We start from the raw sequence: 15454 nt of genomic DNA on the forward strand, positions 1-15454 counted from the left end.
TAGGTGTTTATAGCACTAAATATGAACATAGAGGTAGGGTCTTCATAACAGAAGATTAACTGCTCTCTGTTAATTTTCATCATGCACGTTAATACGTTGGAAATACAGGTGTACATGCAACAGTTTCAAGGTACTTTGTAATGGTCATTTGTACATTTGTTCAGTAAATCCAAATATTGGAAAAAAAAATGAAAGCATCAAATAAAATTTCAGACAAGAAAACTGGTTTAAAAATTAACATCAGCATGTTTAATATGAAACTGATATTCTTCCATTTAGGTTCCAAGTTGGAAATGGACAGTGGAGCATGTTCTTTATCCTGGAATCCGGTCCACACTGACACCTCCAAAGTTCTTTGCAGAAGACTCCACAGTTCTCCAGATAGCTGATCTGCCTGATTTGTACAAAGTATTTGAAAGATGTTAGTATATTTTCCAACAGAATTGTATATTTGTATCATTAACTTGTAAGATATTTAATAAAAACTCTTGGTCACATTTCTAGAAACAATTGATCATGGTTTATCTTCAGAATGATTCCTCTACCTATCACATGGCTAAATGTATGTGAACGTCTTTCTAAGTGTATAAACTAAAATCCTGATGTTACTTGTTCCTAAAACTTCAATTTGAATATTCTTCCTTCAATTTTACTATTGCTAACCAGAAGAACTAAGGGAAAAAAAAACATTTTGTTTAAGATTTGACCTTATTTTACATTTTTATTCCCCCACCCACCAGCTCAGCAGACTTATAACACCAAAAATCGTATTTAGGTAATAATGGGCACAGTACAGTTAAAAAATCCCATTATATGTTGAGGCCTGGCATGGTCAGGTGGCTAGGATGCTTGACCCGTAAGCTTATGGTCGTGGCTTCGAATCCCCGTCATAGTAAACGTACCCTTTTAGCTGTTGTGGTGTTTTATAATTTACAGTCAATCACACTGTTTGTTGGTAAAAAAGAAGCCCAAGAGTTGGCGGTGGGTGGTAATGACTAGTTGCCTTCCCTCTAGTCTTACACTACTAAATTAAGGACAGATAGCCCTCATTTAGCCTTGCGCAAAACTTCAAAACAAACAAACAAAAACCATCATATATCTTTATGATTAACTTAAAATGAATAATACATTTTATTATAGTTATCACTGTTTAGTTATTTAATAAGTAGATACTTTATCTATTTGTTCATTTAATATGACTTTTATTGGCTACCTTTACAAGGACATTTCTTATGCTTTGTAATTAAAATTTTAGAACAATCATTATTTAAATTTTCACTAAATATTTTTAAAGCTTGTAGTGTATTTATTATATAATTTTAATACTGTCTGAAATTAAGTAACGTTTTATTTTTATATTAAATGAGTTTTTGTGAACTGCTAATGTTTTCTTGTGGCCATCTCGATAATTTATATAAATAGAACAGTCATCTCATCTAAGGAATCCAGTTAATTTATCACGTGATTTAGTTGATCGCTGCCCCATCTAGTGGCACAACGATTTATCTCTGGACTTAAACACGAGAAACCTGGTTTTGATACCCGTAGTAAACAGAGCTAAGATAACCCATTTTGTAGTTCTGTTCTTAACTTCAAAAAATAGAAGAGAATATTCATACTGTTAGGTTTCCTTGAGGTTTGGTGGCTATATAAAAAATAATTTAAAACTTACATTTTTGTAAGGTATTAAAGATAGTAGCTATTTTGCATGATAGCCGAGCCCAATTCTGTGACAAGATTGCCCGACGTTTTGAACTTGCATCGCGAAAATCCTTCATTCGATTCCCTGTGGTGGACAGTGTGCAGCTAGACCACTGTGTAGCTTTACACTGAGAACAACAACAAAAACAAAGCTTGCTAGACTGTGGGAACTTGGATCGTGCTCTCTTACTATCAGAAAACAATAAATCACTTACCGCGCTTTAGGAGCGTCAATATGCCATTCAGTTAGAGTAGCCCATAAGTTGACGATGGGTGGCCTTATCTAGCCACCTGTGCGAATTTCAACAAACGACTATTGCAAGAGCTAAATGTCAAAGTTGGTAATTAAATTGTTATTCATATTGGTAAAACCAGCACTAAAGTAAATACGTCTCACTTTGCACGCATTTTTAAAAATAAAAATGTGTAATTAAAAAGGCATTATCTTCTATGTAACTTTTTAAAATTTCTTAAATTAGAAACAAATTTCAAGTTAGCGTAATCATTTAATTTTTGTCTGCTAAACGAGTAAAAGTTAGTGTTTTTAAGACGTAGGACTGGTTCATTAGAAATATGTTCTTAGAAACTGCAACATGAAAAGTAGCGGTGTATGTTAACACGGCAACTAGTGGATCAACATACTGCTTACTGTCGTTACATTATAACAGTATTTTTATTAAGTTGTTTTTCTTAAGATTTTATACATATTTACCGATTTGTATGTTGTCTTGCTTCCACATTAACCAAATGCGCAAGTGTACTATCCATTGGACTGAACCCATATTCGGGAAGGTATATAGACCATGACGCCAAACTTACATCTACATGAAATGTGCCATGTTTTAGTTACATACACGAATTTGATATGTTGCAGAAGCGTTTGCGCTAAGGACGTGTATGTGAAATGCAGAAGTCGGTTTGATTAGGACCCTTATAAGTCGTAGTATAAGATGATGTACCTGTGAAGAATAAACATGTTTTGTACTTCGTACAGTTTACATGTTATATTTACATAACCTCTAGTGCTTTAAAAATATATCTAAAGTTTTATTTAAATGCTATCCTTGTATATTTTATCTGCCCTTTGCAACGAACTATCGCTCAATCAGCAATATAGGGTAAAACGAACAGTTGATAACTGACGTGAAATACAAAACACTGCAAAAGGTGATGGTATGTGCTCTTTGGTACCGAGGGTTAACTTTAAGTTTCCACTGTATGACAACAGCAGCAGATTTGAAGAAATTACTAAATCATGCATCTTAAAATTGTTTTACGAAAATACATTTACAGTTTTTTCAGAAAAACAAAACATGAAAATGAAATTGGTGTATTGCACACTCGTGTAAACATAACTAATTACTAGAACATAAGTTACATGTTTTTACAGATTCTTCTGATGCAGTTCCATTACTGTAAAACTAGCTGTAAAAGCAAAACAATATTCCTGTTTGTGAAACAGTTTAACCATCGAAAAGTTTGTTACAGATGTATCGTTACTTTAAAAGAAAGTGTACAGTGTTATTCCTGTTTATGAAAACACTATTTAACCACCGAAAAGGTTCTTACAGATACAGGGTTATTTTAAAACAAGACGTACGGCGTGATTCCTGTTTATTAAACACTATTTAACCACCGAAAAGGTTCTTACAGATACAGGGTTATTTTAAAACAAGACGTACGGCGTGATTCCTGTTTATTAAACACTATTTAACCACCAAAAAAAGGTTCTTACAGATACAGGGTTATTTTGAAACAAGACGTATGGTGTGATTCCTGTTCATTAAACACTATTTAGTCACCGAAAAGGTTCTTATAGATTCGGGGTTATTTTAAAACAAGACGCATGGCGTTATTCCTGTTTATGAAACTATTTAACCAGAACCCTCATTAGAGAGATTAAAGTAGAACATGTGAAACCACTATAATAAGTAACATCCAAGACAGAAGTGAACTAACATGTAACCTTAACCAGATTCAGTATATTCCGAATTAGAAGGTGATAAAACTTTTTGTTTTTTATCTTTTTGCTCAATTTCGCGTAAAGCTACCTGGGGAGAAATCTGCGCTACACACCTCTAATTTTGAAGGTGTAGACTAAAGGTATGTCTGAATACCACCTATTTTGAACTCTTAGGCTGTTCTCATAAACGAGTAGTGGGATTTACCGTCACATTATAACGCTCCTACTGACGAAAAGATACACATATTCGTCGACGCATTTCGTTTTCATGACTTTGAAATAACGAGTCGAACAACCTAACCACCAGACCGAAAAATTTAAGAAAAATTGAAATTATGAAATATGTTTGTTTTGAATATTGCGTAAAGCTACACGAGGGCTATCTGCGCCAGCCGTTCCTAATTTAGTGGTGTAAGACTAGACGGAAGGCAGCTAGTCATCACCACCCACCGCCAACTATTGAGCTTTTCTTTTACCAACGAATAGTGGGATTTACCGTCACGTTATAACGTCCTCATTGCTGAAAGGGCGAGCATGTTTGGTGGGACAGGAATTCGAACCCGCGACACTTAGATTGCGAGTTGAATGCTTTAACCACATGGCCATACCGGCCGTATTGTTTAGAGTTAAACACAAAGCTGCACCAAAGGCTGTTTGTGATCTTCTCACCACGGGTATCGAAACCTGGATTCTAGCGGTGTGAGTCCTCAGATATACCGCTGTCCCTCTATGGAGCCAGAATAAATGAGAAACTCATGACATTTTCACTATTTATTTATATCATCTTTAGCTGTTATTCACATTAATTTATAGTTATCATATGCTGAGATTCTATTTTAAGATATTTTTAACCAACATTATATGCTTACCAAAACTAATTAATCTTACGAACTTCGGGTAGTTTAGTTATCCATTTACGGTGGTTTAAGTAATCCTCGTTTTACCCTCACAGTTTTCTTAATTATCAATTATTTTACCGTCCTGAAATTAATTTAAGCTGTAAAAACGTTGTTAAAGTGATTGTGTATGAACACTTTCATAAATCGTATATTTTACGCGAAGCTGAATGCTCACGGTAAATTTAAATTTTATTACATTTTTCTTAATAAGTTACGTTTGTTTTGAATATCGCGCAAAGCTACACGAGGGCTATCTGCGCTAGCCTAACTTAACGGTGTAAGACTAGAGGGAAGGAAGCTACTGCCGGGCCATAAAATATGTACTATAACTAATAAGATACTAAAGTAGGTGGGTACATATATACCACACTTTTCACTTATTAAAAGGTATGGCACAGGCAGGTGATTGAGGCACTCGACTCGTTATCTGAGTGTCGCGGGTTCGAATCCCTGTCACACCAAACATGCTCACACCTTTAGCCTTGGGTCATTATAATGTGAAGGTCAATCCTACTATTCGTTGGTAAAGGAGTAGCCCAGTAGTTGGCGGTGGGTGGTGATGAATAACTACCTTCACTTTAGTCTAACACTGCAAAATTAGGGACGGCTAGCACAGATAGCCCTCGTATAGCTTTGCGCGAAATTCAAACTAATCCGAAACAACATATATTCTGTAATATCTGTAACATTCATTTATAGATAGATAGAAAGGATAGGGTATTTATTTCTATCAACATGCTTTAATATATCACTTTGATATATTTATTTTGGAATTTTCATTTCGTAAATACGGATTTCCTAATAACATAAACTTGATTTTTTTTCAAGTAATTTGAGTATTCATCGTTTATGTGTATTTAATTCTGTCCTTGCATTCGTACCGAGAACCGCTTTTGCTTTGCTGACACTGTACTATTCCCATGTGCTTCACAAAAGTACAAGGAAATTTTATCACATCTGGAAATAGTAACGGAATTTTTCTTCGGTGTTGTATTACATGTGCATCACCAATAAAGCAACGATATTGGTGGACTTCCATTTGGTTTTGCATGCACTATACACAGTGCAATAAATCTTGTACTTGTAAATGGTAGTACGAGTAATTTTTGCTTTTGAATTGTTTGTTTTTGAATTTCGCACAAAGCTACTCGAGGGCCATCTGCGCTAGCCGTCCCTAATTTAGCAGTGTAAGACTAGAGGGAAGGCAGCTAGTCATCACCACCCACCGCCAACTCTTGAGCTACTCTTTTACCAACGAATAGTGGGATGGACTGTCACATTAGAATCCCCCCACGGCTGAAAGGGCGAGGATGTTTGGTGCGACCGGGATTCGAACCTGTGATCCTCAGATTACGAGTCGAACGCCTTAACCCACCTGGCCATGCCGGGCCTTGCTTTTGAATTTCATGCAAAACAACACGAGGGCTACCTGAGCTAGTCGCCCCTAATTTACCAGTATAAAACTGGAAGGAAAGCAGCTAATCATCACCACTCACCGCCAACTCTTGGGCTACTCTTTTACTAACGAATAGTGGGGTTGAACGACACATTATAACGCCCACACGGCTGAAAGGGTGAGCGTGTTTGGTATGACGGGGATTCGAAACCGCGACACTCAAGTAATTTTTCAGTGAGACGAAAAATAAAAAGTTTCGACCTCATATTTAGCCCACGTTTCATACTGTTTCAATTTTGAAACCATATGCATGTTGAGTGAGGTTTTGCTCTATTTTAGTTAGTGTTTGATGTTTTCGCTTTAAATGTTTATATCTAATGGTGGACAAGTGTGAAAGCTTCACTGTCCTTAAAAAATGCTATATTCAGTTTTTATTTAATATTTTCAATCTAATTTTTATAGCAGTGTCGTCTGCGATATCACAAGTAATTTTTTTGCTACCTTAGAGTTCATGGTTCGCACTTCGTTACTACAAAAAAAGGGGTAATCAGCATTGGGACCATATGTTATAATAGTGATGGTAAAATTTCAATATTCGGTCCGACAAAAGTTTGCTAACTTTCAAGGGTCAGTTGTATTATAATTTCTAAGAATTGACGGTAAGTTTTGTTGACAAGCTGATTCCTTTTAGTACGGCCTGGCATGGCCAGGTGGTTAAGGCGCTCGACTCGTAATCCGCGGATTCGAATCCCCGTCGCACCAAACATGCTAGCCCTTTCAGCCGTGGGGGCGTTATAATGTTTCGGTCAATCTCACTATTCGTTGGTAAAAGAGTATCCCAAGAACTGGCGGTGGGTGGTGCTGACTAGCTGCCTTCCCTCTAGTCTAACACTGCTAAATTAGGGACGGCTAGCGCAGGTAGTACTAGTGTAGCTTTGCACGAAATTCAAAACAAAAATCTCCTTCTAGTACATAACTTCAAAATTAGTTAGTTTGTGCAGATTTTTACATGTATAGTTATGCACAAATTTTCAAAACCAGAGCGATAAATGTCGAAAAACATCTAAATAGTTCTTTGCAAAAAGGAAGACCAAACTGAAAAGAAAAATGTTTTTCTAATTTGATTATATACTGTAAAAGATAAATTATGTTAAAATGTGGGTATGATTATGACTTCTAAATAAAAATTATTTGTTGTAAACTACAATGACTTTTCTGTTTTGTCCTTTCACATATTCATTGTTTTTCTGTTTTGTATTTGTAAACAGCTCTTTGCTATGTTACCTTTGACAGTAAGAATAAAAAAAACAAAATTTCATTTTTCTATATCTAGCTTCCCAGTAGAACAGCGGTAAGACTGTAGGCTTTCAGTGCTAAAAAACGGGTGTCGATACCCGCAGTGAACACAAACAGTACATTGTACGACTTCTTAAAGACGGCTGGTATGGATATTAAAACTTTAATTAAAATAAAGTACACAACAACGTTTCGACCTTCTTAAGGTCATATTCAGGTTAAGAAAGAGCGTTTACAACTGACGGTCGAAACGTTGTTCTATACTTTATTTTAATTAAAGTTCTAATACCACCACCAGTCGTATTGAGAATAGATTCTTACTTCATGTGGGTTTCTCATTATCACGAATTGTATAACTTTGTGCTTAACTTCGAACAAATTATTTTTCCTTTTTCACAGTATTGTCACAAAGATAATTCTGAGTATTAAAACCGAGGGCCTGGCATGGCCAAGCGCGTAAGGCGTGCGACTCGTAATCCGAGGGTCGCGGGTTCGAGCCCGCGTCGCGCTAAACATGCTCGCCCTCCCAGCCGTGAGGGCGTATAATGTGACGGTCAATCTCACTATTCGTTGGTAAAAGAGTAGCCCAAGAGTTGGCGGTGGGTGGTGATGACTAGCTGCCTTCCCTCTAGTCTTACACTGCTAAATTAGGGACGGCTAGCACAGATAGCCCTCGAGTAGCTTTGTGCGAAATTCCAAAAACAAACAGTATTAAAACCGTACTGATATTTATACACAAACAGAATGTAGCATCGCTTAATTAATAAAGTTTCTTTTTGAAATGTGTGACACCTAATGAGTGTAACGGATTTACTAACATATATTTATTTTATGTTTGTTTCGGTTTAAATATATATTTGGAAATGCGAGCAACATATACTGTTAAATGTGTATTGCGATTTTTCCACCTATTCGCTAAATTTGTAGAAGATTCTCGAGTATAAGAATCAACAGTGTGTATGTGTGTGTGTGTGTGTAAACACAAGTGACTGCCATTATTGTTGCCGACCGAAATTTCGAGAAGCTCGACTAACAATTATCACTGTGTAACACAAATTTTGTTCCTGGATAGTATGTAGTATTACACTATGTAACACAAATTTTGTTCCTGGATAGTATGTAGTATTACACTATGTAACACAAATTTTGTTCCTGGATAGTATGTGTTATTTCTTAATCACTTATGTTGTAAAAATACAGAAAATGGCCATTAATTCCTTCAAACTTTGCTTTTGTGACCTGAATAATGAAATTCAGAAATTAACCAATTTTCTATGTAAAAACAGGCAAATTTGACATTTTTATTTACATAAGGTCTGAATAAAACAACATATGAATCAAGATGTACATGTATTTATGCTAAAGTTATACAAAAATGAACAGAAATGTTTAGAAGTGAGTAGTTTTTCGAGATTTGCGACTGTAATGTATATCAGTTTTACGTATCAGCTCCCAAATACAGTTTCCCATCATGTTTTCGTTATACGCTCCTTGGTAGCGGCGTTCAAAGTCCAGTATATCTTGGTGGAAGCGCTTGCCTTGCTCCTCTGAGTATGCTCCCATGTTCTCCTTAAATTTATCAATATGAGTGTCAAGGATATGGAATTTCAGAGACATCCTGCAGCCCATTTTGCCGTAGTTCTTCACCAGAGCCTCGACCAGCTCTACATAATTTTCAACCTTGTGATTGCCGAAGAAGCCCCGAACCACTGCGATAAAACTGCTCCAACCTTTTTTCCTTCCAATTGAGCTTCTTGGCGAATTCTGTGCATACTTTCATCTAACAAATCCCACTCCTTGAGTTGAGATGTCAAAAGCTCGGCATTCGACTTTGTTAGACCAAGATCTCTGATCAAGTCATTAAGGTATCTTTGGTTGGGGTATAGTATGGGTTTATCTCACCAGCTGTACCTCTGAAATTGTAATCTCGATCTTCAACATCTTCCTCCTCTTCTGATTTGCTGCTCTCTTCTGAGGATGACTGCTTTCTCTCTGGCGGATTTTAGCGTTGTAAATCCGTAGACATACCGCTGTAGTAGCGGGGGGCAAGTGACTTAGTACGTAAAACACGCCAATAAAAAAAAAGCCTATTATTTCGAACGAGCACCTGCTAACACTATTTAATCCATCTATGAAATCAGATTAAATACCAGGTGGTTAAGGGTGCTTGTCTCGTAATCTAAAAAGTGTTCGAATCCCTGTCACACCAAACATGCTCGCCTTTTCAGCCGTCGGCGTTATAATGTGACAGTCAATTTCATTATTCGTTGGTAAAAGAGTAACTAGCCTAAGAGTTGGCGGTGGGTGGTGATGACTAGCTGCCTTCCTTCTACTCTTACACTGTTGAAGTAGGGACGGCTAGTGCAGAGAGCCCTCGTGTAGCTTTGCGTGAAATTCAAAACAAACAAACAAACAAAAACAAGGTTATAGCCGGTTTGCCATGCTCATCAGATGACGTGAATACCTCTTCTATATGAATAGTAATCCAAATGTTTAATTGAAAAAAAGTAAATAGTGTGTATGATATTTTCAGGTAAAATATAAATTACTTCTAGTATAATATAGGCAAACTCGTAAAACACATTAGATTCTATCAAAAAATTGGGGTGCGTTCTCTTGTATCTAACGTGACTGACTTTCTTTAAGTGTAAACCAATGAGCAGTAGCGGATTTAAGGTTGTGTGGATCCAGGGACGAGTAATTTTTGTGGGCCTTACATTCCGTGTAATTATACATAGAATAACATTATCAATGGCCTCCTCATTGAGACTAAGGGCTGAGCCACCTCTGGCTTCAACCTAAATACGCCACTGCTAATGAGTCTGGGCGAATGGAAATAAGTGTACAAAATCTTTATCATCACAAATAAGCAGAAACTACAACATGTGTTCTTTTGCAGACTTAATGACAGTCGCTTCTACTAGGCTGTGTTTAGCTCCACAGTTTCTTTCCATCAGGATTAATCTCTGTTGAACTAAAACACGATATTTTTAGGTATATCTTCAATAAGCGATCTCCTAGAAGAACTGACTGAAGAAAGTGAACTTGAATTTAACAGGTAAATTCGCTTTCTTTGTCCAATCGAGAGCATCACCTCTTGACTTTTGTTCTCTTACAGCAATTGTTGATTATTAAATAGTCAACTTTTACTCAGTCAGCAAAAGATGTTACATTACTAATCCGTAGAACCCCATTGTCGTAAATGCACCATAAAAACTGAACAACTGAAAAAAAATTAAAATTATACTAGCAAAAACAACTGCCCGTATTATTTGTTGTTGTTTTTTTAATTTCACGCAAAGCTAGTCGAGGGCTATCTGCTCTAGCCGTCTTTAATTTAGCAGTGTAAGACTAGAGGGAAGGCAGCTAGTCATCACCACCCACCGCCAACTCTTGGGCTACTCTTCTACCAACGAATAAGGAGATTGACTGTAACATTATAACGCCTCTACGGCTAAAAGGGCGAGCATGTTTGGTGCGACGGAGATTCGAACTCGCAACCCTCGGAATACGAGTCGAACCCCTTAACACACCTGGCCTTGCCGGGCGTTTTGCTAGTATGTACTGCACAGGAAAAGTGTTCGGCTTGTACTGATATAAATTGTAATGTGTATAAATATTAAAAATGGTATTACTGAAAAAAAAAACAGTTTTAGGAACTCCATTCTTAGTACAATATTTACAAATTACATCAATAAATGGTTTATAAACCATCACTTGCAGTCCCAATAAAAACCACGTTTTTGTTGTGAGAACAGTAGTTTTACTGATTATTGTTTTCTATTACAAATAAATGGTTGTTACGCATACTACAATCATTTTTCCAACTGTTTGAATCTTGAACACTCAAAGGGTGAATTTTATGGGTTTTTGTTTGTGGTGCCATTCAGTAAATGTCGCCATACTGAATTCATTATTTCGGTCTCACACATAGATACATATTACGTCCATTAAGGTTAGAAGATTATTAATGTACCTAGGAAATTCATACTTGCATATTACACCTGCGACAGTGCTCTTTGGACTGAAATGTCTCATAAACAATCCTATTCAGTGACATCAAGCCATGGTAATTCTAACCCTCCAAATGTTTACACTCGCTTCAAGTTCAAGTATTAGTATCAGCACGTAAAACATGATAAATGAAGAACTTTTATTAGCATATTGCAATAATTGAAGAACAACAGTAGACAGTAGAGGTATCACACTTACTTGGAACTGTGCAGTAAAAATATTTCTTGTACACCGTTATATTAAAACTTGGTGTAGCATGGAAAGCATTACTGTCACTATTAATAAATATAATACCTAGTTAAGTGTTAAATGAATATGTTTACAAAAAGTTTTAATATCACACAACCGTCAATAAACACCACAGACATCATTAGCTAAATTCTCAAAAGCCCGAAACAGTTCGCGTTACCCAGAACAGTCTATAAAACTTAGTTATACTTGTAATAGTACATTAATATAAAGTCTATTACATTTTTAACATTGCATTCCTTATAGTCAGTCCATTAGGGTTTTTCAAAAAGAAGAAAAGTGTATAGTAATATTTCAACCACAATACATATGCCATTTATTACAACAATTGTTATTTCTGTGAACTGTATTTCCAATGTTTTAATTTAAATTATATCCAGAGTCCATTGACGCTAAGATCTAGTAAATTCGATTGAGATCTAGTATGGTACATTAGTATACATATAGGTAAATATTCCGTTCAAAGATTTATAGCTCAGTAGTATGTTTTTACTACAATATTTGTTCTTCACAAAGTGACGTCAAATTTAGACAATTAAGAAATTTGTAATTGTCACACACCATCATTATGTCATGTCAAAACCTTCTCTAACAAGCAATACAAAAACGACAAAATTAAAATATTAAAGTCTATTTGTATCGGTATTTGGTCATGTTAATGCTAGTAGTAACCTAGGACGATCAGATTCAGATACAATTTAGATATCTTCTTGCCGCCTGTACGATTTCTATTTTAAATTGGTAAATGCTAGAGAATATTTCACAGAAACATGGTTAGAAAACTTTGTATTTAAACATCGTTTCTCTCGGGCCACGTGCATGAAATACAGTATTATTTTGTGCTTCAGTTGGTTGTAAAAAACACTTCGCAAATAATTCACTGGTAAGTCATCATTTTACTCTAGATTAATTTATCTCGTACGAATTTCGCATAAAATACCCTGTAGATGCACATTAGATACACAATAAACGGGTAATTAGTACTTGTTTAAATTTTAAATGAGTAAACAATTCAGAAATGATCAGGTTTTATGTGGAATTATCAGACGAAAGTGTTTCTTGACTGAAACTTTGCAGAATGGACGGCAACTGCTGTTGTGGAGACACAAGTGTAGAGAACGACGTTTCGAAAGTCTTCCACCTTTCGTCTTCAAGTCAAAAAATGTTTTTTGGCTATTTCATAAAGTAAGGCTTGTTTGTTTATAATTAAGCACAGAGCTACACAAAGGTTTATCTATGCTTTGCCCATCACAGATATCGAAACGCGGTTTGTAATGTTGAAAGTCCTCAGACACAGCGCTGTGCCACTGGGAAGGGGGGGGGCAGCATATAAAGTAAAGTTATATCGTCTGTTTGTTTTCGTAGATTTTAGTCTTCATGAATGGCAAGTTGAAGAATCTAATTGAAAGATATTTGACTTATTATTTGTTAGATTTGAATTTTCATGTGAATGTTGTTCCGTGACTGTTTTCTCATTTTCCAGTGTTTGTTTGTTTTGATTTATTTGCTTGTTATTTGGTGAAAGCACAGCTGCTGCATAGGTGAATGTTAATGAGATGCGAGTAGTTGAATATATTAGGCTTGACATTGATACGGGCAGCAGTGGTGTTTTTGTTACTGCCTTTTGTGTTCAGTTTATTTCGCTAAACTGTGTTTGTTTGATATTATAACGTATGCCATGTATTCTTTGTTTGATGTCCTTATATTTGGGACAACCTTTGTAATCTGCTGTGGGCTTTTGCTTGCAATTATAGTATTGGGAGTCTTTAAGTTCATTATCTAGACTCTGAGATATTATGACCTGCACCACAACCTACACATCGTGGGAGAGAATTAAGAGCTGCCGTGACGTGTCCGTAACTTTAACAGTTGTAACACTGCGTTACGACTAGTTAGTTTGTGTGTTTGTTATGAATCGTCTGTGCTCTTCCCACCACGGATAACGAAACCTGGTTTCTAGCTCTGTGAGTTCGCAAACATTCTGCTGTGCTACCGGAGGCGCGTTACGACTACGGCGGGTGTTTCTGCTTTTTCCGTTTGAAATCTCTGACACTAGATATTAATATCATTTGTCATTATACTCTGGACATCCTGGGTGCTTTGTGTGTAGGTTCTTTTACTAGATTTGTTGTTGCTTTCTTTTTTGATATGATTCTTTCTACTTGTGTGAATGAAATATTGTGTTTTTTTCTAAATTCGGTTTGAATTTCTTCAGTTTCAATAACTTTAACAACAAAGGTTTTAATGTTTAGTTTTGCTTCTGGTAAGTAAAGTACGGTACGTCCATCTCGATCTCGAGGCTATTTTTTGAGGACCCTGTTCAGATAATCTGCCTCGGAACCTCTGACAATACATTGCTCTTAATAAGACTTTTGATTTCCACAATTTTACATCCAGTTTGCATCTTCGGGTTTCAGGTTGCTAATTACGGCTTTTTATATTTTCTGACATGCCTTCAGTGATTATTACGTGTTTTATCTTGTAATTTTGTGTTTGTGTCTTTGTGTTTTGTGATGATTTTCATTTTTTGTTACTGAAATGAAGCTGTTTCTGTGTATGTTTCCGTTTTTTAAATTTTGTGTTTCAGTATCTACAACGATAGTGTTTTCTGTATGTGTATTTATAGTTTTTGTTTATTTCAGTGGCGGCGCCAAGGAGGGGCTATGTCTTTATGTTATATTTCTTTGATTTGTAGCTTTACTCTTAGTGGTATATTAAATGTTCAATCTAAGCTAATCTTTATTATTATATATTACCTTGGGTGGAATTTAGGTGACCTTCCTCTTTTACATATACGTATATTTTCATAAACAGATTATTTCTAATGTGTAATAATGAATTATCAATCAGAGTATGAGTTTCCAATGAAAACTGCATTGGAAACGCAGTTTAAAATAGCACACCTTTCTGAAATGTACCTTGGTATTTACATTATTATAATTTTTGTTTGTTTTGAATTTCGCACAAAGCTACTCGAGGGTTATCTGTGCTAGCCGTCCCTAATTTAGCAGTGTAAGACTAGAGGGAAGGCAGCTAGTCATCACCACCCACCGCCAACTCTTGGGCTACTCTTTTACCACCGAATAGTGGGATTGACCGCCACATTATAACGCCCCCACGGCTGAAAGGGCGAACATGTTTAGCGCGACGGGGATGCGAACCCGCGACCCTCAGATTACGAGTCGCACGCCTTAACACGCTTGGCCATACCGGGCCAATTATATTTTACCATCTATACTTCATATTGATGGCATTTTGGGAAGCCCCTCCACAGTTTACCTCAGCCCCCCAACGAAAATATCCTGGCGCCGCCACTGGGTTATTTCTTCTTTTGTTGCTTAAATATAATTTCTACTACAGAACTTGAATTTGTATTCTTTTTTTGTATTTCTGTTAACTAAAATATGTTATGTCTTTTCTTTTAGAATTAATATTAAGAAGTTAAATTGAGGGCTTAAGTGTTTAAAATCATCCATAACAGAGTTACCTTGATTTGGTTTAGAGGAAGCCTTAGGCCTATTAATCAGCTGACGTCGTTGAATCTCTCTTGTTTATCAGTCAGTAAAATGCACGACAAGCCGAGGGATTTATATTATCGTCTGGTGTTATCTCTTAAAATAACAGTTCATTGCAGATTTCAGAGCCAAAGCAAGGTACGTGTTTACTTTCTCACATCTGTGCGAGATGATGTAAAATATTGAAAATGCAATCTACAACACTGGTTTTAATCTTCTCGCTTCGTCTGAGAAATTTGCTACTATTTTCAAAAAAGTCCTGAGAACTTTTATGAACAAGATCATCATCAATAATAAACAGGAAAATTTCAGGCGTTCGGCAATGTTTCCTATTTTAAGAGATCTTTCTGAAAACATAAAGGAGATATGTTATTGTTGTAGACGAAAATCTACTCGATGGTTGTCTGTGCGAGCCGTCCTA

General features: G+C 36.1%; 1 protein-coding gene and 1 long non-coding RNA gene across 5 annotated transcripts in view; one reads left to right on the forward strand and one right to left on the reverse strand.

Annotated features, from left to right (window-relative positions):
• Mlh1 (DNA mismatch repair ATPase Mlh1) overlaps positions 1–507 on the forward strand; it is a 55330-nt gene extending 54823 nt beyond the window's left edge. For all 4 annotated transcript variants that reach the window (XM_076448733.1, XM_076448732.1, XM_076448734.1 and 1 more), the window contains one exon: positions 280–507. In XM_076448733.1, coding sequence (XP_076304848.1) covers positions 280–426 — 147 coding nt within the window. In that variant the 3' untranslated portion in view covers positions 427–507. The remainder of the gene's footprint in view (positions 1–279) is intronic.
• LOC143222330 (uncharacterized) lies at positions 227–2553 on the reverse strand. Its single transcript, XR_013012165.1, has 2 exons — positions 2414–2553; positions 227–394 (listed from the first exon to the last, which is right to left on the reverse strand). It is a non-coding gene; the product is annotated as an uncharacterized LOC143222330 (long non-coding RNA).
• Positions 2554–15454: the final 12901 nt, after the last annotated feature.

The sequence above is a fragment of the Tachypleus tridentatus genome, chromosome 8 (assembly GCF_004210375.1).
Source record: "Tachypleus tridentatus isolate NWPU-2018 chromosome 8, ASM421037v1, whole genome shotgun sequence".
Lineage (NCBI taxonomy): Eukaryota > Metazoa > Arthropoda > Merostomata > Xiphosura > Limulidae > Tachypleus > Tachypleus tridentatus.